Below are 26,398 nucleotides of genomic sequence, written 5' to 3' on the forward strand. Positions count from 1 at the left end.
CACTGTACCTTCTGTCCTTGCTGTTCATGTACTCCTGGAACCAAGTTTTAAACTCTCCCAGCTGGTGCTGGGCTCGGTTGACCACCTGTGAAGCGGCAAGCAGGTCTCCACAGCGCAGGCAGTAATAAATTAACGCCCACACAGGATGGCCTTCCACCTCTCCATCCTAAAAGAGGAAAGGTTGAACTGATGACTTTTGATGTGCTCGCCCTCAGCTAAGCCCTCTTCTTGTATTAAGTCACTTAATCTCACAACTCCACTAGGCAGGGACCGTGAATGGCCTCCTCCTCTCTGTTTTACAAACTAGGAACCTGAGGCATGGGGATGTTAAATAATTTTTCCAAGGTAAGCTGGTAAGCGGCAGTCTGGCTCGAGAGCCTTTCCTCTATAGCACTGTGTACACAGGCTTCAAAGACAGCCAGTGGGTTCTCCGTGGAACCCCAGTACCCACAGCAATCAGGTGACATGTTCTTCTGTGATAATTTACAGATGTGCACTCAGGCTAAGGACGTTCACTGACCAATAAGAGACTATCATCATATTTGAGTTTATAAAATGTTAACCATTAATGATCAGCTAAATGGATTCTGGCACTTCCATTCACCTGTTAGTTGTTCACTCACTTAGTATCTTTGTTTTGGACACCGTGCTTCGTTATGCACTGGGGAATCTAGGAAAGCAGCTCTGTTCCCACTCTCCCAGCACTAGAGCTTCTCTCTCCTAAAAGTGGCTTTGTCATCACCTGCGCAGCAGCCCTGTGGTTACTCCTCTTTCTCCTTCTCCCCAACTCCTCCAGAAAAGTGGACCTCAGACTTCCTTTCTCGGCCCCTCCACCCTTCCCTCGGCAGGACTCTTTCTTAAGTCCAGATCTGATCGTGTCACTTCCTCACTTAAACCCCTTTGAGCAATTTACATCCTAAGTGCTTAGCCTGGTGCTCAAGGCCGTCACCAGCTGGCCCCAAGCTGGTCCAGCCCTACCACACACCCGATACACCAGATACTCTTTCCTGCCTCCACGCGTTTGTTCACGCTCCTCCCTCCTCCTGGAATACCCTTTTCCCAGACCCCTGGCTGGCAAGCCCCTACTCTTTAAGCACAAATGTGGGCCTCACCTCCTGTATGAAGCCAGGAGCCTGCAGCCCACCACCCTTGGTACACAGCTCCGGTTCAGCACTTTGCACAGGGTCTGTATCTGACTGTAACTAGACTGTGAGCTGAGAAGAAAGGCACGTTCTAGGACCCATATCTAACTCTGTTCTTCCAGCTGTTTGAGCCAACAATCTCAGAAGTCAGCCCTGACTCTGCCACATCCAAGTTCTTCCACAGTCCTACTGGGTCTACTTTCAAAACATGTCCAGAACCCAATGACATCATCCCCCTGCACCCTCCTCCACCCTAAGCTGAGCGACCACCATTATCACCTGGATTCCTGCACCACCAGTCTCCCAAGGTCTCCTAGCTTCTCTCCCTGCCCCCTCTGGTCTCTTCTCCATATAGTAGGTCCCACACATAACCTCATTTAAACTGAAAACGCCTATCCGAGAGAGACTGCTCTGGGAAGGTAACTCATCACATAGAGAAAGATGCCAATACCTGAAGTCCAGGCAAGGGAGCCGGAAGTTTAATGTTCAGGAAACTTCGAACCAACTGGTAAGTCCCAGGCACCCCGCCCAGCTGGGCCTGATGCAAGTTGCCAAAGACAGTCACAAGGGTATAATTCTTATAACTGGAAAAAATTTAAAGGCAAAAAAAGGGAGGTTGAAAACACATATTACATGTATCTATGTCCATACCCACAAACATTAGACTGTGAACTCCACAGGGAAGGGCCTGGATTTCAACCTAACATAGAAGAGGAAACAGTGCATGCTTAATGAAGCAAACTACATTATTTATTCATTGGGCAGTGGACCACTGTGAAGATTTCTCATCACTGCGGATACTCAAAAGAATCCCTTGAGCAATATAATAGTGGACTTCAAATGCATTAAGGGCTAATGTGCAGAATAATAACTGCTCCAGCTCACAGCCTAATGCTCTAGTGGGATCTTTTCAAATTTTTCATTTCAAAAAATTTTAAACCTAAAAAAATGAATAGTCCAAAGAATGCTCATATATCCTTTACTTAGATTCGCCAATTGTTAATATTTGTATGATGTTGTTTTCTCTATATATATACGTAGATATACACACATATACAAACACACATACTTTTTTTCTGAACCATTTGAAAATGTTATAGAAATATAGAAATCAGTGGCTACCTCATCTGTAAATACTTCACTGACCTTTTAAAAAGAATCCAGGCTACTAGCTACCTGGTAAAATGTCCCACAAGCTGAATAGTTTCTCATGACTTGATTCAGGTTCAACTTTTTTGCCAAGAACCCTACCTACACAGCACCACAATGAGGCAGGTAATACCATTTTGCCCTTCTTGGTAACATTTAATTTGATCACTTGGTTAAAGGTGTTGTCCACCAGATTTCACCACTGTAAAAGCACCTCCTTCCCCCTTTGTAATTAATAAGTACTCTATGGGGTAATACTTGGAGGTCATGTGAATAATCTGTTCACCAATAATCTTTCACCCAATAGTTTCCACTGGTGGTCCTTGCTGAACCCATTGTCACACTGGTGGTTGCAAATGATTTTCTATCATTTCCTGTTTATTTATTTGCTAGCAGGTTTCTTAAAATCCTTTACAGTGTTTTAAAATTGCTTTTATATTAAGATTAAATGGTTCAAGTTATAGATACCCAAACATGGGGTTAATACATTGAAGAACTTTCTAAATATGTTTCTTGTCCAAAACAAAACAGACTGCCTCAAAAAGTCAGGTGCTTCATATGTTCAACCACATAATAATATTAATATTATACCACATTAAGTATAATAACCAACTGAGAGAGACAGGGTGAGAGTGAGAGAGAGAAAAAGAGAGAGACACACACAGAGAAAAACACCTAATTGTCAATTACAGAAAACAGACTCAATGGAAATTGATGTAGTCATAAAAAATGATACTGACAAAAAATTTTAAAAGCAAACTACATAAAACCATATATTGTACACATTTGGATCATAAGCTGTGTAAAAGATACATATCAAACAAAATATTCATATGTCCAAAAAGGCGGCAGGGGTGGTGTGGGGGTAAGGAAATACAACAAGGTGCCAGGGGCCTCTGGGTGGGGGAGAGGGGACTGCTCCCTTTTTCAGGTCCTCTTTTTGGCATCTTCCAAAATTTCTGTAACAGTCATGTAGTATTTTCATAATGAAAAATGAACACAATTCAATTTAGCAAATGTAATGAGTTCGCCATCACTGGAAGTAGTTAAAAGCAGAGGTTGGAAAAGAGATTACAGAACAGTCCTGGAGCAACCAGGACAAACAGATGCCCACTATGGTCTCTTCAAACTCGAATGAAGACAACTCACATGCTGGAAAGGGCCTCAGAGCCTAAATTCCTTGCGAGCTAAGAAATGTGTACCTCGCTTCAAATTTGGAATGTGGCAGGAAACAAAACAATGCTATGTTTTCTCAACATTTTCAGCCTTATACCCCAAAAATAATTTGGGACCAGGTCTACTTTGCCACCTGGTGTATTATATCACTTGAAATACTGTACGTACATTACACTGTCGGTGGATTAGCATTAGAAAAAATATTTTTTTTAGTGAGTACAATTATCTGAAATATTCCCTTTATCAAAAGGGACAACAAATCTTAAAAAGGATGCCATCCGAGAGTGATGCTACTAGAGTGAAAAAGAAAATAAGCATACAATAGTGGTTCACAGGAAACTCCCAAATAGCTCCAAGTGCTGCTAAAGGAATTAATGGAACAACATAATTCCAAAAAAACTAAATGAAAAGAATAATAAAAGAAATGGGATAGCTTACATATATAAAACCAAAAACTGCAGCCTGGTACCACTGGTGAAGTCAAGCAACAACGTTAAGGATGAGGTTTACTGAAGAAAAAGCAGTCACGAGCAGTCATATATGTACACACGTTAAAAACTAAAATCCTCATGTTTTTTATATACTGTAATAACTTCTGACTCATATTTTGCTGACTTGTAGCAAATAAATACCACTATATACATTAGGTTCTTTATGGCTGAAGACTTAGAAATTTACATTACAAAAATTTAGTGAAAGCCTGATATAATACTTTATGAACTCTTTGTGCCCTGTGCTAGAAGCAATAAAAAACCATTTGGAGTTCCAGATTTTTCTTAACAACAGAATGGAGGCTAGCGAGTTTAATATGTCTGATGGTGTTCATCTCGTGTAGCCATTATATAATTAATTTAGTATTTGGTATAAAAACCTGTTCTCTCTGTGCTGTACCAGGTCTGAATTACCTTGACTTCCTAATGAACTATTATTTTGTTGACAGAGGGTGACCACACTACAAGGCCATTGGCAGCTGCATGGGCTCAGCAGCAAAGAACTGCAATTGAGCAAGTATATTCAGCTTGGCTTTCTCTTCTCGAGCTAACAGAGAGAGGCCCAGCACCCTGTCTCTGAAATAAAGAGGGTCTGTTGCACGCTCACGACAACCCCTGCTGGCCAATTCAGAAGAAGAAGTGTCCACAGGGAGTGGATGAATGGCACGGGCCCTACCAACGAGGGGGACAATAGTTAGGGCACAAGGGCACAGCCACAAACCCCTTGGTTACCAACTCCAATTAGTGAGGAGATGGCAAAAAAACCCCAGGCACAAATCAGAGGCAGCCGGGAAGGATCTGGACTCACAAGGATTAACCAAGTAGAGCCAGAAGGAAAACAAAGGATCAAGGGGCCTTCCTAAGGTTTGAAGGTGGTAATGCTGGGTGGGAAAATTAAAATGCCTAGAGAAAACAAAGAGCCTAAGCAGTAATGGCTGAACCACAGGAGGGACAAGGATCCTGACCCAAGGCATCGTGCTCTAATAATCATGACTCTGTACTGAGGGACAGAGAGTGGACAAAGAGAAAAAGAAAAGCCTAACAGTGCTCAATGCTCCCACTCAAAATGATTTTATATCGGTGCATAAATAGTTCTGGTAGAGAAGTGTTTCTGAAAACAGCCTAACACCTCTCAGACTTGCTCAACCTTGTTTAAATTATACCAGCTACACAGCACTTAGCTTGAGGACTACTTGAAACCCAAGAATGGCTGCCTTCGGGGGATTTTAAAGCCAGCCTCTGTGCTGTTGCCTTACCTCTGCTCGAGGTATCCCAAGGCCTGCCTGACGAACTCCATGCGCACTTCCACGCTGTTGCGGCTCTTCAGGGCATCAGTCGCGGGTGTCAACAACACGTCTGTCATTTGTTTTACCATGGTCCACATGTCAGAGATGTTCTGCACATAAATGAGACTGCATGTGACAATGCTGTGGGGCCGGGGAAATTGCCTCGTTCTTCACGGCAATCTGACTCAAAGGCAGGCGGGACATGGAGCGGGAAGAGGTTAACGTCCTGTCTGAGGTCCTCAGGCTCAAGCCCAGTACAGAAGACGCACCTCTTCCCAGCCAGCTGCCAGCCCCCGTCTTCCCTGTGAGCAGCCCCCGTCTCGAGCTGGTTTTCAGATCAATTACTATTCCAGGTCTGACATAACCACCTACATAACTAAGACCACATAAAACTAACAAGAACACTGAATCTCAGTGGGTTATCCCTTAAGAGAGAGTGAATACATTTATAATCATCCAAAGCTCTAGGAGTTTAAACTCAAGTAGCTGCATTTCAGTCCTTACAAGGTCACTGGAGTTTTTTAAGGCTTAAAATAAGAGTTTAACCTAAATAATACAGGTTCTGTCCTCCCAGAGGCTCTCCAGGGTCCACTGCTCTTACCCCACCGTGTGAGTGGCACAGCCTCCTTTTCTCCTGCCTATTCACTCCCTTCAAAAGATGGCTTCCTGTGGCCTCCCAGGAAAGGCACTGGTGATCTCTCCTGTGTGTTACCACCACACAGCTGGACTCCCTCTTCCCAGAATCCTCCTGGCTGTAAACCTCTCCTAAAAATGTGTTCCCTGAATGCTTTGCAAAATATAAAGAATCCTTGGAAGACAGTAGCGATTAGAGAAAAAGCAGGTTTACACCTTTTCCAAAGGAAAAGAGAAAATCCTGTTTTCACTGTTTCCCTCAAAAATTAAAAACTGTAGAAAATCCACCCTAAATGTGACCCTTTTTAGGTGGTGAGATGGTAGATAAATTCTTATTTTCTTTAGATTGGTTTGTATTGCCTTATATTTACTATTAAAAAAAATAAAGCATTTTTGAAGGAAAAAAAAAGTGTGTACGAGTGCTTGCTTCCGTTACAGCCTTTCCTCCTTTCTCCCCTCCTCCTGGCCACCTACCAATCTATCCATCCCCTTTTTAATTTTTTTCCCCCAGCGGGAGAAAATTGGCCAAGGATAAGAACTGAGGGACAGGAATAAAGATGGGGAGTCAGAGAGGAACAGAACCAAGTGGCTTTTAAAGACCCCACCTGAGTCAAGTTCAAGGGGCTCACTGGTGTGAAAACCGCATCACCTTTACAATTCACATCTCATGAAAGAGCCTGTTAGTCTGTCTAAGGAGGGAAACTGGCAGGGAGGAGCTGGAGCCTGACAGAACTTCAAAGCAAACACAGCTTTGCTGGGCCTTTTGCAGATGCATAAAGATACATATATCTATATATATATATAGGATCATCATCAAAAAACCACCCCAAGGGCTTCCCTGGTGGTGCAGTGGTTGGGAGTCTGCCTGCCGATGCAGGGGACGCGGGTTCGTGCCCCAGTCCAGGAGGATCCCACATGCCGCGGAGCGGCTGGGCCCGTGAGCCATGGCCGCTGAGGCTGTGCGTCTGGAGCCTGTGCCCAGCAACGGGGGAGGCCACGGCAGTGAGAGGCCCGCGTACCGCAAAAAACAAAAACAAAAACAAAAACACCACCCCAAAATTATTTAAAATAAAACTCTGAAGAACAGTTAACATCTTCTTCCAGGGCATAGAGTTTCTCTTCAGCACATTTCTGCCAAGTCAGCAAGCTGCTAATCCCATTGGAACACCAGACCCCACATGTCTCCTCGGGTCAGCTCTGGGCGCTACCTTATCATCCAGCTCTGTGACAGAAGCACAGAGGTCCACAAGGTTAGGCTGCAGGTGTCCGTTGACAATCTTCTCGTTATAGATATAAATCTGAAAGGAAAAGCAAAGTAAATCGCACAAATTCTATTTTCACCTTTTCTTTTTAGAACCCCTTGAAGCAGTTCTGAAACCAGCTTCTGCCCAATGGTCAGAAGCTTTCCTTCCTCAGAGTGGCTGAGCTATCCACACTGCCTGGAGGGCAAGGCCTCCGGCCAGCTTCCCAGTTCTGTGCCTAAGCTTCAGAAAGCAGCATCGACACCCACGAAAGCTAGCCGCTAGCCCAGCCTTCCTAACAGCTGTGAAGTGGGAGCAGGGTGGTCCCGGGGGTCGGGGGGGAGTCCCACGGGCAGGTCTGCATTGCTCTGCCCAGCAGACCATCAGTCCCAGAGAGCAAGGACCAAAGTGGAAGGTCTCCTGCTGCTGCTTCCTAGGAACCCAGGGAAACATTTGGTAATCTTTCTGGCAAAAGGACTGAATGGCCCCAGGCCCAGGGCTTGTGGACTTAGTAAGGACTGTCAGGTCGCAGCCCTCCACGTGTTTTATAAGAGCAGTTGCTGCCCATCTGCAGTACCCGTTTCTCGGGAAAGAATCCCAGCTCCTTAGTAAAATTTTCTCAAGAAAAAGGAACTATGTGACGTTCAACAAATGGAAAAGCCAATATTACTTTGGATTTTATTTTTTAAAAACCAACATAATGATGGTAAAAACTATTAAGTTCTACTCTTTGCATCTGAAGTCCTTGCTCTACCGAGGACTGAACAAGGTAGTGATGTTAGACAAGTCAGGACCCTGTCAAACCTTACCTCCCTCTACTCTAAATGGGGGAGAGCATCATGCAGCCTCCAGGAGTGTTATAAAGATTAAATGAAACGGTTTTTAAACCAGAACGTGGTGTTTATTCACTCATGAGCATTTATGAGGAGCCTTCCCTGGGGTACTGTGTTCAACATGGGATATAAAGATTCGCTCTCCACTGGAGGGGATAGCCATGTAAACAGATACATGACATTCCAGTGTCCTGAGTGCTAGTAAACCTTAGTTTTATGAAGTTTTAGTCTTCACAGACACAGAAGATACATGGTTTCTCTCCTCAAAAGCTTGTAATTTCATTAGGCCTGAATTCTGACGGTGCCTGTGGCAATGGAAGTCAGTCACATAATGAAAGTGAAATTTAAAAAAATGTAGATGTAGTGTGGGAGAAAAAGAAGATCTAAAAACTGAAGAAAAAATAAATGAAGGCCCAGCAGTAAAACATGAGGGAGTTGGAAGGAGGGGGACTTATGTGAGGGAAGCTGATGTGGCTGGTTTCAGATGCCTAGAGTTAGAACTGGCAGTGGTACGCTGAAGGAGAGAGGCTTAAAAAGAGCATTTAGAACATTTTTCTCAACAAGGGGTACAAGAAGGATCTCTGATAATACCATCAGCTCACCAAATAATTCAGTTACGGCATCCCTCTGTCAAAGGCACAGGGTCTAGCAGTTTCTCCCCTCCCCCTGTTCACCTCTATAGCCACCACGTGTTTTTGTCTCCACCTACCCCACCCCACCCCAGCCCAGGTTGGACGGAAGAAAGGAATTGGGTGATGCTGAGGGCCACAGTGGCACTGATTGCAGGAGGGCTTCCCTGGTGGCGCAGTGGTTAAGAATCCGCCTGCCAGTGCAGGGGACAAGGGTTTGATCCCTGGCCCGGGAAGATTCCACATGCTGTGGAGCAACTAAGCCCGTGCGTCACAACTACTGAGCCTGCGCTCTAGAGCTTGTGCTCCGCAACAAGAGAAGCCACCGCAATGAGAAGCCCGTGCACTGCAAGAAGAGTAGCCCCTGCTTGCCTCAACTAGAGAAAGCCATGCACAGCAATGAAGACCCAACACAGCCAAAATAAAAAAATAAAAAACAAATGAATAAATAAATTTATTAAAAAAGAAAAAGAATCGCGGGAGTTGGTCACGACAGAACAGATGTTCCTTGGTCACTGCTGGTGCAGGACAATTTAAAGGGGATGGAAGCCCACCACCCTCAATTCAAGAAACAAGACTGTTTCCCCTTCTTGATACTTTGTGCAGCAAAGCAGCAAATTAGAATAAAATACACAGGTGGCCAGCACTGCTTTATTCAAAAAGTCAATTCCAGGTATGTACTGTCCTAAGGGCAGTTTCAGTCAACAGAGTCCCAGAGCTTTACCACAAAGTGTCTCAATCCATACTCAAACTATGGCATGGTAATGATATACCACAACCCCCCAAGTATCATAAGCTTCTCCAGGACAGTAATATCAGGTAATGGTGAGTACATTATGCTTACCAAGGCAGAAAAGCATTCAGAAAATTTCTCTCTACAACGGTGTGAAGAAGCATTTCTGATAATACCATTCACCGACCAGGTGATAGTTAATACAGAACTCCATTTACTTAGCAGTGCAGTTACTCAAAGCTTTACTGTACATGGGCTGTTGCCAAATGCAAAATGAGATGCCTTGGTCAGTGTGTGAAGCAGATTTCAATTTCCTTAAATCAAACCTGAGTCATTCTATTACCCAATTTGATAGACTTCTCCAGGGACCTAGATGGTAAAATATTAACGCATCCTCTGAATGAAAACCCAACTTGTTTTCAGGGTTGGACTTTCACATGAAGTCTGTGTTCTCTTTTACTTTCCAGCGGGCTCATAGAGGATTTTCCTGGATTCGATCTTCCTTGAGAACACACTCACCTGCCGGGCATAGGCCATCTCAATGCTGTCCAGAGAGCTTCGACCAGGGGGTCCCGCATCACTGATGTAACTTGGCTGTACAGAAATACACATTCAGAATTGGTTCAGAACAGCATTCAGTCATGTAAAGAAAAAAAAAAACTATAAACATATGTTTGTCTTTAACAAAGCTGTTTCTGTTTCCTAGTCAGACTTCCTCAAAACGATGATTTTTACGGGCTTCAACAGAAGGCAACTCTCTTACCATGATCACATGAGAAGGGAGCAGGCATGGGACTCAACTCAAAAATAACAGGAGGCTGGAGAAGCTGTAAGGATATCTCAGTAACTGTTTCTGGAAAGGCACCTCTTTGTAACATTCGGCTTCAATCCCCCAGTCCACCTCATCTTCCCCCTCCATGTCTTTACACCAGTGAGGCTGTGGTGTATGTGGGTCTCCTGTTTCCATCACTCAGATCAGATAGCTGACGAAATGGAGTTTATAGGGTCACAATACCAGGATTCAGACATTTCCTATCTAGAGTCCACACTAAGACAACAGCTACTGATGAACTTTATGCATCTGAAGATATGAAGCCAGCCTAAGTTGGGCATTCATTCATTCAGCAAACATCTGCCAAGTGCCTGCCTGCCACATGCACAGTGTGTACACATCTATTCCCACAGGATGACAAGACAGCCCACAGAGGCTGTTCCCAAAGAGCTTACCATCTGATGGGGAGAGTTAGACACCAACATATGGAAAAAATTATTAGTCTTTTTTAAGAAAGACTAAAGATAATTTTTAGCTAAGTTTATTCCCTACTGTAAAAAAATATGGACCAAAATCAGGTATGTTCCAATTAGGTATATTAGGCATATTCTTAAATTTCCAATATTAGTTTGTACTGTACTGCAGCAAAGATCAAATTCTTCAAGCTTCTCTCATTTAAAAAAAAAAAAAAAGCAATGCTCTATTCTCTAAAATCTAAAACAAAGCAGTTTAAAGTAGGTTTCCTGGGAGACACATGACAGATAGCAGCAAAACTTCCTAGCACCACCAAAGCTGGTAAAAGGGATACCAACACGAGCATGCACTGGGGCAGGACAGAGAATAGGAAGAAGCGGGAAGCAGAAAGGTGGGCTGTAAACCCTCAGGTTCTAGAATGAACACTGGATTGTCAGGACACCTGGGTTCCAGGAGGACTGCTCCACTCCCTTGCTTTGGCGTCTGGGCAAAGCACATATCCTTGGAGCCTCAGGTTCCCTTTGGCTGATGAAGGGGCTGTCCTAGACAATTTTGAGAGGTCCTCCCCAGCTCTGATTTTCTGCAATCATTGGTATTAAAAGAGCTTTAAACAGTTTACTGTTCAAAATATCGAATTTGATCTCACTACAGTACAGTAAAAACCAATGTATTGGAAATTTAAGAATATAACTAATATACCTAGTAGAATACACCTAATTTTGATCCATACTTGTTTATAGTAGGGAATAAGCTTAGCTAAAGGTTAACTTTAGTCTTTCTAAAAAATGGACTAATAAACTTTTCCATATGTTGGCATCTTACTCTCTCCATCAAATGGTAAGCTTGGAAGATGCTGCTGCTTGGCTGACCCAATGACCATTTCACATCCCTACCTCTCACTTCTACTCACTGCCACTCCCCACTCTGGCATATGGAGTTAAATATATCCAATGGTGTGCTGGTAAATGTTTAACAACTGGCTTGGGAAAGGGAACTTGACTTGTAGCGTTTGCTGGTTTCTGGTGTAAATATTCCCACCATGGCAGAAATCAAGCTATTCCAAGTAGTATCAACTAGATGGCAAATTTTCTGAAACTCTAACAATAGGTCCTCATGAGCTGACCCCTACACACTACCCTTTCCCAGCCTCTACTGCAGCTAGGAGTGGCCATGAACCCTGGTTCTAGCCAACCGGATGAAAGCACAAGCCTGGTAGTACATTCTGGCTTAGTGCAGTTTCTGCTTTTCCTGATAAAGGGAGAAAAAAGAGCCTGGCATGGCCTTTCAGCTTTCTCCCCTGAATGCAAACAGGCTGTCTAGAGCTGCAGCAATCAGCTTGTGAGCCCAAAGTAAGTGTCCGTGCTAAAAATGGTGGTATACAGAGACAAGGAGGTGCCTCTGATGGCACTGCAGAGCTACTGAATTAAGGCCCATACTCTCCACACCTGCAGACTTGTTAGGTGAGAAAAATAAATCGCTATTCAACCTACAGAAACTCAAGTTTTCTGTTACTCACAGCTGAAAGCATTCCTATCTGAAATGATTGAAAACCATCAGGTTATAGTAACAACAGACACGCTTACTGAGCAACTACTATATGCCAAGCACTGTCTTAATTTCTGTGTATTAACTCCACAACCCTATGAGATACATACTTTTATTATAACAATTTTACAGATGAAGACACCAAAGCGCACAGAAAGCACCCTGCCAGAGGTCACTCTAATAGGAAGTAGTGGAGCCGTGGTTTGTGCCCACAGCCTGGGGCCACACTGCCAGCCAGGGCAGCCTGGGGCAACTGTCCAAGGATGGCCATCGAAGAACAAGAGAGAGTAGCAGTTAGAAATCCTGGCTCCACTACTCACTAGCTATGTGATCTTGATTGAGTATATTGCTTCTTTTGAGCCTGGGTTTCTTTAGCTGTAACACAGGTGCAGCAATGGTATCTCCCTCATAGATTTGTGAAATAATCTTAAATTAACTGGGAAGAAAACAGTACTTATTTCACAAGGAGTAAGTAGGAATAAGTAGAAAGAGCTCACTGTCCAACATTTGACCAGTAAATGCTAGCTATTACCACTTTTTAAATAAAAAATAAACCATAATGAACATGGGACTAAATCAGATGTTGAACAGTGGATAGATATAGACACTACAGAAACATAAATCTAAGATATTTTCTTTGTGCTGGCTGGAAATTCTCATCTCACTCCTCTACAATGAAAACACATTCCTTGTAGGAAAAGAATCCCCCAGCAGCTCATTTTCTATTTCTGGACTAATTCTGAGTGTTCCCAGTAACACTGCATTTGAGGACTGTTCTATAATGTGGCCATCTTTCTGGAACAGAACTCTCTGAAAGTTGATGATCCCCGAGTCTCTTGAAAGAACAGAGCACTAAGCCTGTTAATTCCAGTAACCTAACTGGGGGGAATAAATGGGGAGGAGAGGGGGAATGGCGCTAAACACTTCTGCAAGGACACAGTTGTTTCAGCTAAATATACATAAACAGCCTTGAGAAATATTTTCCAGTACTACTAAAAACCTAATTTTAAAAAGTAGTTGGTTTTTCGGCCTTCAAATTTCCATTTAAATTAATTTTGCCTAATGCCCTTGTTTTCAAACGTACCTTTCCTTCATTTGCCCTTGGCTGAGCCTCTATTTCACCACACACAAAGTCAGTTATCCATCAACAGGATGTGTACATGCACATTCCTGAGCAGAGGAACCAGCAAACATTCAATGGAATTTCAAAGCCAGGAGCTGCTAGAGGGCGGGGAAAGGAGACGCCGGTATGCTGTGTGGGAATAACATTCCAAACTCTTCAGGTTTTCTCTGTATTGGGGCCTGATCGGAGCACAGTGGGGATAACAGAAGCACAGAATCAGAGACCAGAAAGGCAGGGAAGATGGGTAGGCAGGGCCAGAGAGAACAACAAGGGGCTCACCCAGGAGTCTGGAGATAATGTGAAGAAACAGCAGTCTCTGGGAGCACAGACATGAGAAGGGTCTTCTCAGTGTACCTGGTGTTCCCCAAACAGCCATTTTCTAAGTGAACATTCCTGAACAGGCAGGATGTGGTTGGAGAGTGGCAGGAGGGAACTGAAAGCTTTTATCAAGCAATACTTTTGTACATAACATATCCAGGGATGAATAAATCTCTTTTCCCAAGGAGAGCACATTCCAGGCAGGGAAAAATGAATGTAGCACTCACTTCTAGCAAAACAAGTACAGAGTAAAAAGAAAATGTGATGATACTACAGAAGAAAGAGAGTTTTTAATTTCCAAGTGGAATGTTTTGGCTTTATGTAAGCAAAACAGAACCAAAGTAATTAATGTACAATAGTTGGCTACAGTATCTGTACACAGAAGCCCAGTACTACCAGAAAAAACACTGACTGGGCACCAGAAGACCCAGGTTCTAAATGCAACCCAACTGTGTGACCTTGGGTAATGACATCTAACTTTTCTGGAGCATCATTCTCCATGGAGAAAACGGACAGAATACTTGGGTCATTTATACAATGAAATCTATTACGGCCACTAAAAAATGACAGACACCTACATGTACTAACCTAGAAAAAGCTCCAAAATAAGTTAAAAAAAATCAAAACATAATGCTAAGTAGAATCATTTATTATATAAAATGGTGCCGTTTATGGAGTAAATTGATAATAAACTGATCAGATGGACATATACGTATAAATGTGCACATAAATACCTGAGAGGGAATTGGAAGGATAGAATGTCAGAGGTTATGTTTGGGTTGGGGGTAGAGGAGAGCAGCTGAATTTTCACAATCTCTATCTCTATCTCTACCAGTAGAACGCTGTGCAAGAAGAAGGTGTTCATGTGATATATCCTGATGTCAAAATGAAGGGCCCGTTGAGTTGTGTTCCTTAAACTTCTTTTTGAAAGAGCAGCTGAGCACTTTCTATACTTGAAATCCTACTCAAATTCCAATACATGAAACAAATTAGGAAACTACCAGGGAGCCATAAAATACAGCTTGGAATCATCTAGTCTGGGGTTTTCAAACTCATACTGTCAGTCTATATTTTTACTGTATTCCATCAAATCTAATACACCATCAACTGCAAGGCATCATGTTATTTATGTACCATTAGGAAAGAAAAATGCGGACAAACTATGACACACCACTGAATTTAAGGTGTATCCTGATTTCAGAGATGTTAAAATATAGAAAAGATGTGTAACTGGGAATTGGTGAAATATGGTATTAAGTCAGTGATCAAAATTAGAGACTACATTCAACACACACTGTTCACACATCACATCATTATCTGTAATGACTAAGCTACAATTTAGCTTCTCTACTGAGCCTATTGCTTGCTAGGCTGAGCCATTTTCCAGACAACACATTAAAGCAATACATTAAAGCAATGTCCACTGACTATGTCTAATATCAGTACAGCCACGACACACTGAGGCTAGGTAAAAATTTACTTTTAAATGTTGCCTAAGATATATCAAGGATTCTCAACGATGCTCAAAGCCCGTAGTGTCATGCAAGGAGCGCAGACGGGGGGTGTTCTTCCCCACAGGCCAGACGCAAGGACTAGGGTATGGGAGTTCTTAGCCAGGAGTCTCTTTCTTGCTTCAAAGCACATCATTTTTATTCAGACTACAACCTGGAAAGTTATTAACAATCTTTCGATTCCTACCTTTCTTTAAAAATTATACCTTTTTCTTCAATGATATCCTAAGGAAATTAACTTCCCAAATTGAATTTTCCTACTGAAGCATCATTTCCCTTATTAAAACTTGCCAGGAATAGATATTACTAACGTGTTGTTGCTCTTCTGTTATTGGAAGGCTTGGGGGAAAAATGATTCAGGAACCACCATCTCCTACTTCATTTTTGCTTAAAAATAAAAGCCTCAAGCCTCTCTTCATATTAAATTAACCAAATTTGGACATTTTCCTTCAAATATAAGGTCAGCTCAAAATGACTGGAAGCCTCTTTCCTAGCTAATGACTCTTTGGATTCCAACAACCTTATTCTTGACAATAAAGTGCCCAGGAAAGAATGGTTTAGATGGCAAGTCATACTTTAATTATTTCTTCTACTTATGTCCTGAGATTTTTTTTCATTCCTAGTGACTTTATAGGTCAAGGGACACTTAAAAAGGGATAGATCCATATTAAAATGATAAAAATAAACTTAATAGTGTGTAGCTTACCAAATACCAGCCACCACCATAAAGAGTGCTGCGATATGCTGAGCGTGCACTCTGTATCAGCTCTGGGCCAGGCACCTTACACACGTTCTATGTTCCTTCCAACGGTTCTTCAAGAGAGGCCTTTTACAATGAGGATGAGAACAGGGAGGTTCCCGGGAGAGCCCCGGGAACTTAGGCCTGCAGAATTCCAAAGCCTGTCTCAGGCCTTCACACTCTGCGGTTTCTTACAAAGAGGGCAGAGAAGGTGCCTGCCCAAGTGGAGATAATACCACCTTTCCATCATTTTGAAGAAAATTACACGGAAAAAACCTGTAAAAACATGGTTCTTCCACATATCCACCAGAACGGTTGAACTGAAAAAGACAAAAAATACCAAGTGTGGCAAAGGTATGGAACAAAGAGAATTCTCATAGTGCTGGTGGGAGGGTACACTAAGAAACTGTTTTGGAACAGTGTTGAACATATGTGTACCCTCTGTCCCAGCAATTGCCCGCTTAGATGTGCCTAATGGATGTGCAAACGTATGTTCACCAAAAGACAGGTACAAGAATGCTCTCAATAGCACTCTTTATAAAAGCTAAGAACTGGTAACTATCCAAATGTCCATCAACATCAGAATGGATAAACAGATTGCAGTCATACTATTCGGCCATGAGAATGAATAGTCTTCAACTACATGTAACAATATACAGAATGTTAAGCAAAACCCAGAAACAAGAGTACATACCATATGACTCCATTTACACAGAGTTTAAAAACAGGCAAAAATCTATGACATCATAAGTTAGGACAGTGTTTCTTTTGGTGGTGGTGGTGAGGGGTGGTGAATGAAAAGGCACAGAACAGGGGATGCTGGGATGCCAACAATGTTGTTTCTTCATCTGGGTGTGTTCCCTTTTGGTATATTCATTGAGCTGTATACTTAAGAAGTGCATACTTTTCTATATATATGTTATACTTCAGGAAAAAAGTTCAAAACAGCAACAAACAACAAAACCTACAAGGTTCCAGAAATGGCAGTTCCCTGGATTATCTGAAGAACCATCTGCATCATTTGCCAGCTTTTTCAGCAAAGCTATCCACTCCGCTAGGTGTCACAACAGACAACAGCAAAAGCATCAATAACTCCCTTCCAAGAGGGAGGACTCGAGGTCAAGGAAGCAGAGTCTACTAAATAGATTAGTCTATTTTAAGACAAGAGCAATCAAGAAAGAATATCTCATTAGCAGCTTATAATTACTTCCAAATCCCAATACAGACTACAACCTATTAACACAATTTTAAAAAATGAAGTTTATAAAACCATGAGCTGTTCTACTTATCTGCCCAGACTCACAAGAAATTGAGAAAGAAACATTAGGCTAGCCAAGGATTTTATACATTAGCTCTTTTTTCCCAAAGACTCTACTCTTCTTTGAAATCTTTGAGTCTAAGAAATGTGGAACAGGGTCATTAATGAGTAATTTCCTAAGATAAATGACTTTAGCATCTATTTATTTGGGGGGCTAATTTAATAGAAAAACTGGGTTTTTAAATCAGGAGCAAATTTGTAGATACAGGGTGTGTGAAGCTACCCTGCAGGCATGACACACTGCCAAGCTACCCACCTTCGACCCAGACTTCAACAGAACGATGGCCTAGAAGCCAACAGTCCTGGATCTCACCAGCATATTACACATCTCTCTGAGCCTTAGTTGTCCTATCTCCCATGAGAAAAGAATGCTAGCTAGTTAAGAAACAACTTCTGGTAAAAAGATTTATCAGGAAGCACTGGCAATATTACTTGAAATGTCTAACGCTATAATTTTTGTGACATTATAATTTTTAACTTGCACCTCCAAATTATCTGAAACTACTTACTTTAAAACAATAGTAAGGGACGCCCATTATGAGTCAGGTGCTTTATGTTATTATCACTAATCTTCCCAATAATCCCATTTCACCAATGAAGACATTAAATGTCTGCAGGATTAAATAACTTGGATGAGGTCTCAGAACTAGTCAGTGGTGAAGCTAGGATCTGAACCCCAGGGCTGTTCTCTCCCCAGCACCAGCGTGGTAAATGTGTGGTTAAGTCACAGCTCCCACTGGCACAAGGGCAGACATCACTAATCAAGCACGACACACTTTCCTGCTGATCCCAAGATGCAGCCTCAAATCCCTCTCAGGAAAGATCTCCAGGATAAATAAGTGAAAAAAACATGATATAGAACAGAGCATATAGTAAAATAACTTTTGTGTAAGAAGGAGGGAAGATAATATATTGCCTTGTATTCATATAAAGAGACTCGAAATATTACACAAGAAAGTAATAATAGTGATTACTTCCAGGGAGAGGCAAAGTGGGGAGGGAATGAGCTTCTGGGGACAGGGTTCTTTAGTTCTTGAGTCATATGAATACATTGCCTTTAAAAAAATTAGATTTTAGGGCTTCCCTGGTGGCGCAGTGGTTAAGAATCTGCCTGCCAATGCAGGGAACACAGGTTCGAGCCCTGGTCTGGGAAGATCCCACATGCCGTGGAGCAACTAAGCCCTACTTAGTTGGGCTTAAGCCCAACTACTGAGCCTGCACATCTGGAGCCTGTGCTCTGCAACAGGAGAAGCCGCGACAGTGAGAGGCCCACGCACCGCGATGAAGAGTGGGTCTCGCTCACCGCAACTGGAGAAAGCCCTCGCACAGAAATGAACACCCAACACAGCCAAAAAATAAATAAATAAATAAATTTATTTTTTATAAAAAGAATTAGATTTTAAAGAGGAGAAACCCCTCAACTTAGCACCACCACCAATCAATGAACACTGGCAATTAAAATAAACCCTATTAAACATACCCACTCTAAAATCACACTGTTTCAACATATCCCTAATACTCTGGTTAGCACAAAGTTAGCTAAGGCCAAATGATTTATTCAACAAATATTTCTAGAGCATCTAATATGTTCCAGGGACTCTTCTAGGCACTGGAGATATGAGTAAACACAACAAACAAAAATCCTAACCTTCATGGAGCTTACATTCTACTGTGAGAAACAGACAGTAAGCAATACAAAGACATAAAACACATACAATGGTTTAAAGTAAAGAAGTGCTAAAAAGAAAAATATAGGGCTTCCCTGGTGGTGCAGTGGTTGAGAGTCCGCCTGCCGATGCAGGGGACATGGGTTCGTGCCCCGGTCCGGGAAGATCGCACCTGCCGCGAAGCAGCTGGGCCCATGAGCCATGGCCGCTGAGCCTGCGCATGTGGAGCCTGTGCTCCGCAACGGGAGAGGCCACAGCAGTGAGAGGCCCGCGTACCACAAAAAAAAAGAGAAAAATATAGCAAGAAAAGGGGATATAGAAAGTGCTGAATGGGGAAAGGTTGGTTTGGATTTCAGATATCAAGGCCCTGGAAGGCCTCACTGAGATGGCACTGGGTAATATGTGAAGAAAGTGAGGGAGACAGCCATGCAGTTATTTGGGGGAAGAGCCTTCTAGGCACAAGCAACAGGAAGCCCAGAGGACCTGAGGCAGGAGCAAGCCTACCCGGTTCGTTCAAGGAACCTGCAACGAGCTTCTTTGGCTGGAGCAGCAAGAGCAACAGGAGCAGAATAACTTGAGCTGCGAGAAGCAACAAGACCAGGTCAGGTAGGGACTTAGAGATCATGGTAAAGACTCTGGCTTTCACTGCAAGTGAGATGGGTGTCACTGGAGGATCGCGAACGGAGGAGTGACACGATCTAGCCTGTGTCTTAATAGCGTCACTCTGGCTGTTGTGTTGAAAAGACTGTACAAGGGCAAAAGCAGGGAGACCAGTGTGGCTGAAAACCTCTAAGATGGCTCCCAATAATCCCCACTTCCTGGGATCCGAGCCCTTGTTTAATCCTCTCTCCTTGAGCACAGGCTGAATTTAGTGACTTACCTTGATCAAAGCAAAGCGACAGGATATTACTTTCAAGATTAAGTCACGGAAAGACCGTGGTTTCTGCCTTGGGGGCCCTTTAGCTCTTCCTTGGATCCCTCACTCTTGCTCCAGGGGAAGCAAACTACCATGCTGTGAGCAACAGAAGAGAGACCCACATGACAAGGAACTGACGTCCCTAGCCAAGAGCCAGAGGGGACCTGAGGCTTGCCAAGAGGAATGTGAGTGAGCCTGGGAGTGGATCCTCCCCGAGTTTAGCCCTGCAATGAGTGTTGCCTCAGCCAACATCTTGACCACAGCCTCAAGAGACCCTGAACTATTTCTGGTAAATGCAGCTAAGCTAAATGATTGTTTTCAGCCACTACGGTTTGGAGTGATTGGTTACATAGCAATAGATAATGGAAAAACCAGTTAGGAGGTTAGTCCAATAATGTGAACAAGAGATGATGGTGACTTGGACCAGAGTGCTAACAGCAGAGGTGGTAAGAAGTGGTTGGATTCTGGGTATATTTTGAGAGCAGGGTTAAGTAAATTTGCCAACACGTAAGAGAGTCTAGGTGAGAGAAAGGGAGGACAAAAATGAATCTGAGGTGTTTGATCTGAGCAAGTGAAAAACTGCAACTGCCCTTTATGAAGAGGATAAACTCTGAGAAAAGAAGGTTGATGCCAGGAGGGAGTTGAGGGCAGTTGCTACCATGACTCAATTCTAAACATGTTTAGCTTGATGGCTCTGAGACATCTGAGTACAGCCAAGAAGGCCACTAGAAAAATGAGTCTGGGGGTGTTTGGGGCTGTGATATAAATTTAAGTCTTCAAGTACATAGATGGTATTTAATACCACAAGCCCAGATGAGATCAATGGGGCAGTGACTGAGGAAGAAACAAGAACAGGTCAAGGACTGAGTCCTGGGACACACAAACACCTAGGAGTCAAGGAATTTGAGGAAAATTCAGCAAAAGAGGCTGAGCAGAAGCAGCCAGACATGTTGGAGGAAATCCAGGCAAATGCGGGCATCTGGAAGGCAATGAAAAGAGGGGTTCAAGGAGGAGACAGTGATCAACCGTGCCAGGACTGTCAGTAGTCAAGCAGACAACCATTCTCTGACCTCACAGTTTTCATCGTGGTTTACCTTCTGGACTCAACCTACCTCGCTTTCTTGAGTAAAGTCAAGGGCATCTTCTCCCGATGCCAGCAGGGTGTGGAGAATCCGCTGTTTCACTTGCTCCCACTCAACCAGCATTGACTCTCGATGGTACTCCTCAGCCATGCCAAAGGTCTGTTGGAGAGGAGCAGAGAGAGATGACCCAAATGAGAAGACAAAGAACACGGTTTCCCTTGAAGCGCAACAGAAATTCAAAGCCCTCCAGATCTGCCATCTTTCCATAAGTGGAGCAAAAGCAATCTATTTTAAATTATCCTTAAAGAATTTACTGACAACTGTTTGCAACATGCCCTATTTCATCAAGTCTAACACATTACATTTTTTTTTAATTGTGGCAAAATGCACTTAACAATAAAACTTACCATGTTAACCCTTTTTAAGTGTACAGTTCAGTGGTATTAAGTTCATTCACACGGCTGTGCAAACATCACCACCATACATCTCCAGAACTCTTTTCATCGTGCAAAAATGAAATTCTGCACCCATTAAACAATATCTTCATTCCCACCCTCCCCCAGTAACAGGCAACCACCATTCTACTTCTGTCTCTATGATTTTGACCACTTCTAGGTACCTCATGGAAGTGCAATCATACAGTATTTGTCTTCTTATGTCTGGCTTATTTCACTTAGCAAAATGTCCTCAAGATTCATCCATGTTATAGCATATACAGTCTCGTTCCTTTTTAAGGCTGAATAATACTCCACCGTATGTACACACCACATTTTGTTTATCCATTCATCTATCCATGGACACTTGAGTTGCTTCCAATTTTTGGTAATTGTGAATCGTGCTACTGTGAACATGGGTGTACAAATATCTCTTCAAATTCCTGCTTTCAATTCTTTGGGATACATACCCAGAAATGGAATTGCTGGATCAGATGGTCATACTGTTTAATTTTTTGAGCGATTGCATGTTTCCAAAGAGGCTGTACCATTTTTCATTCCATCAACAGTGCACAAAGGTTCCAATTTCTCTACATCCTCTCCAATACTCACTATTCTCTGGGTTTTTTTGATTGCAGCCATGCTAATGGGTGTGAGGTGATAACTCATGGTTTTGATTTGCATTTCTCTAATAAGTAGTGATGCTGAACATCTTTTCATGTGCTTATTAAGATAAATATCTTCTTAAAACCTCTGAAATTAGGCTACATATTACAATTGATAGCATGTCAAAAGCTTAAATTGAAGTACTTTTTCTTTGTAGTACATAAAATAATGACGGATTATAAAGTCAATGGTATCTTAAGATTTAACGAGCCTCTAAGATAAGACAGAAAGTAAGATTCTCCCAGTGTATTTTTTTAAGAAACAGTAATATCTTCATATGAGGAAGCAAATCAGTAAAAGAAAAAACAGAGCCTTTTGCAATTAGGTTTCCTATCAGTCTTCTCAAAGTCACTACTGAAATGTCTGGCAAACCTCACTTCTATCTGCTGGTGACACAGCAGGTTGCCAAAACAAAGGCACTCAGAAGGAAAAGAAAAAAAGAGAAAGAAGGAAAACAAAGAAAAGAGGAAGGGGGGCTTCCCTGGTGGTGCAGTGGTTAGGAATCTGCCTGCCAATGCAGGGGATATGGGTTCAAGCGCCGGTCCGGGAAGATCTCCCATGCCTAGGAGCAACTAAGCCTGTGCACCACAACTACTGAGCCTGTACTCTAGAGCCTGCGTGCCACAACTACCGAAGCCCATGTGCCTAGAGCCCGTGCTCCATAACAAGAGAAGCCACTGCAGTGAGAAGCCCGTGCACCGCAACGAAGAGTAGCCCCGCTCACCACAACTAGAGAAAGCCCTCCGTTGCACGCAGCAACAAAGACCCAACACAGCCAAAAATAACTAAAAAAAAAAAAAAAAATCTAGGAGAGTGGTTAAAGAAAAGAAAAGAGGAAGGGAAGAAGGAAGGCAGAAAACACACACACACACACACACCCCCCCCCCAAAAAAACAGGAAAAAAAAAAAAAACCCAAACAAAAGCAAAACCAAAACCCCTCTGAGGAGGAGATTAAAGCAACTTATAGAGACATACTGAATCATAACCATTCTTAGCCTATTATTCTTCAATTGGCAGACCAGGTTTCCCATGAGCTTAAGCCCACTTCTCAAAAAGCCATTTCATTTACAATCAGATTGGCATCTAATTAGGCAGCACCAAGAGTATGAGTATTAGTAATGCCTGCTTTATTTTGGCAATGCAGATAATTTATACTGATAATATTCATATATATGAGCTCTGGGAAACTATCAGAAAAATCATATACCCTTTCTACAAATGGGATGTTTGAGTGTGGACCAATATTTATTAAAATGTGAAAAAGAGAACAGAAACCCACAAAAATGATTAGGAAGAAGGTTGGTACATCTTGCAAATTTGATTTGGTCCATCTATCAATGGATCTCTTTTCTAATATGTATTGTAAAGACAAAAAAAGAAATGGCTATCAAAAACTTTAAAAACAGTCTTTCATCTGGTTTTCTTCCCACTGAAGGTCAGGCAGAATGGACCACTCCAAGTCGCCTGGATTGAAAAATATACCCGGAGAAAAATCATTTTCTCTTGCTACATTAGTGACCTTAAACATGAAAGCTATGCATTTTGAACAGAGAAAAGTATGCTGGAATAGAGAGGTGGGGTAGAGGTGAGGGGAAAAGGTAGTTTCCCTAGAAGCTATCCAGAAATAGTGCACATGTTGAACCACATTTCTTCTAAAACTCTTCCATTTAGTGGGCATCCACCTCCTTAACCTTGAACCTGTCCCAGAAAGGGAAAATAAGAGGGTCATGGGGCAGGAGGACCAGGGAGGGCTGAAATAAGGAGGTGGAGGGCTGGCATACCATACAGCTTTGCAAACTTGTAATAGGAAGTGAGGCACTGACTAAGCACTGCCACTGACCCAGGACACCACAGTGTCACAAGAATTTTTCTTAAGGGTAAGTCCTCTGGCTGATAAAGAATAGCAGAGCACTAAAGGCAATTGAAGAAAACACAATCTGTCTCAGAGACACTGTTGATGAGGATGGCAGGGGCAGACTTCCAGCATCACGTAAGGGTCAGGGCGACAACAGTGGGAATTAACCATCCCCTGTTAATCAAGCTGCCCACCTGTGTGCCAAGAGCTCCTGCTTCAAGAACACAGGAAATACTCTGAAAACTGGCAGCTTTCTGGGCTCAAATCCTCAGATGTATCTGAGAAATATGCCAGGCTACTCATTTAGAAACGGCTCCACAACCTGAACAAACGGCACTGTCGTTCCATTCATCATTAGTGTGATAAGGAGCTTCAAATAAAAATAAATGGCCCAACATTAAAATTCTCTTCCCATCACCATGCCACCCCCAGCTTATCTTAATTACATTAGAGATAATGGAACATCCAATTTGTGGGCTAATCAGGGATGATCAGCCACCCATCTGCCCTCTTCCAGTCTATTCCCTTTAGACCCACATCTGAACCACCAGATCAGGTGCAAAGGAGAATGTCAACCAGAGGAGCTAATGAGAGAGAATCAACAGAGCTACTCAAAAGAGCTAAGAACTAAGAGAAAAGGAGGACAGTGAGGGTCTGAGACAAGGTGAGAGACAGGAATAGCAGGGATAAGGAAAGACAAACCACAGAAAATGACAAAGCAGTGGAGAAACGATTATAAATTAAATCCGGGGACTTCCCTGGTGGCACAGTGGTAAAGACTCTGTGCTCCCAATTCAGGGGGTCCCGGTTCGATCCCTGGTCAGGGAACTAGATCCCACAGGCATGCTGCAACTAAGAGTTTGCATACCACAACTAAGACCCAGTGCAACCAAAAAAAAAAAAAAATTGTCATTGTCAAGACAGGCAGACCTCAGATATATTAAAAAAAAAAATTAAATCCGAATCTTTCAAGTTATGTGGGGAACTATATCTCTTTGAACATGGTTAAGAAAGGAAGGCAGGGAAAGAACTGGGCAACTGAATTAAGAACAGGTGGGGAGCACTCGAACCCCATTTTCATAAAGGGAAGAGGGCAACCTGCTTTCACTTCACACCCACTTATTATTGAGCTGTTGCTGGCGTTTAGAAACTCTACATATGTTCTGATAATGTTGTTCTGTTTTTGCTAGGATGCACCAAATGGGAAAAGATAGTACACATTTGTGGTTTTGTAGCTTGTTTTCTTGGCATTTCAGCAGGATATTGGCAAGTTATTCAAACGTGAAATTACCACCAATAATGCCAAAAAGCTGCTCACCTTTTTGTTTGAAAATGATTCTTGTTCAGCAGCAGCCTCTGGTGTCCAGACAGGTCAAAGGTTCCCCACCAGGGCCAGCTCCCAACACCGGAACATCTCCCTCACAAACACATATGCACACATTTTGCACTGTGGTATGTCACTTAAATGTTTTGGCTGGCTGCACATTCAGCCTCAATATGGCAAAACGTTCAGAGACTGCCAATTTCAGAAACACATTCCGCAGGGTAAATGGATTAATAAGGCTCGGTGGCATTCGACAATCCTAATTTAATTTCATCAGTCCTTTACAGCAGGAGAATCAATGTTGGTGAGTAACTCACTCCAAGTGTGAACCAAAAAAAACCTTAAAAAAAATATTTTCAGATCTGGATCAAGTGAATTTCTCTATTTCTAGGAATAAGTACTATTGCCAAAAATATAATTAATTAAATTTTAGGGAATTTTACTCTGATAATTAAACATATCAGTCATTTAAATAATGTCTCTGAAACATATTCTTATAAATTAGAGCTGGCAAGCCCCCCTGAGGCCCTATCTCACTCATATCAGCCCTACTTTCCACCTGTATGGAATATTTTAATAAAGCACACTGAGAAGCAGCATTTTTTTTTTTTTTACTTTCTTATTTTTTGAACCACTTAAATAATACACAAATACATTTCACTTGATCTAAGGCTTACATAAGTAAACAGCAAAACAGAGATTCCCTTCACCCCTACTCCCTTGCAGAGACAGCTACTGCTTCCAGACTAATGTGAACCCTCTAGCCTCCTTCCTGGGAAAAGCTGCATTTTAAGAACCAACTCCACATGACACTAACCTTCCTCCTCCCTCCCTCCCCAAAAGACCCCCGGGGCCTGAAAATCTTACTCCATAATGGAATGTATTCTAAAGGTTTTGATCTTTTAGTCCTTGTCAAACAAATGGAGATAACTCACGTTAGTAAAGTAAATGATCTTTGACTATCTTGAGGGAATGCTTGCTGTGAAATACTGCTGCACATATCATGGCTGTTCTGGCTGACTTATTTACTATCCTCTCAAATATCAAGATGTTTTTTGTTTGTTTGTTTCAAAGAGCTTGGAGAAATTGTTAATTTAAAAGGTGGTGTAGAAAGTCAAATTGTGTGATAAAAGGAAAAGAAATTGAGGAAAATTATCAATATCATAATTGCTTTTCTGAACTGCTGATTCAGTAGAAACCAAAATACCATTTATACTGTAACAATGAAACCAAAGAATTGTCTGGCCTTTCCATTTTATGATTAACTTAATAATTAACTGACCAGCCCAGTGTTTCAGATGCAGTCACTAAATACACGTAGAGTTACGAGCATGGTATTT

General features: G+C 42.4%; 1 protein-coding gene across 3 annotated transcripts in view; it reads right to left on the reverse strand.

The window, feature by feature from the left end:
• Positions 1-26,398, reverse strand: part of NUP93 (nucleoporin 93) — a 122,152-nt gene that overhangs the window by 12,386 nt on the left and 83,368 nt on the right. For all 3 annotated transcript variants that reach the window (XM_079906862.1, XM_079906861.1, XM_079906863.1), the window contains 6 exons: positions 20,809-20,937; positions 9,833-9,907; positions 7,086-7,175; positions 5,215-5,354; positions 1,594-1,726; positions 9-166 (listed from right to left, as the gene is read on the reverse strand). In XM_079906862.1, the coding sequence (XP_079762988.1) occupies positions 9-166; positions 1,594-1,726; positions 5,215-5,354; positions 7,086-7,175; positions 9,833-9,907; positions 20,809-20,937 (725 nt within the window). The remainder of the gene's footprint in view (positions 1-8; positions 167-1,593; positions 1,727-5,214; positions 5,355-7,085; positions 7,176-9,832; positions 9,908-20,808; positions 20,938-26,398) is intronic.

Source organism: Stenella coeruleoalba (genome assembly GCF_951394435.1).
Source record: "Stenella coeruleoalba genome assembly, chromosome: 20".
NCBI classification, from domain to species: domain Eukaryota; kingdom Metazoa; phylum Chordata; class Mammalia; order Artiodactyla; family Delphinidae; genus Stenella; species Stenella coeruleoalba.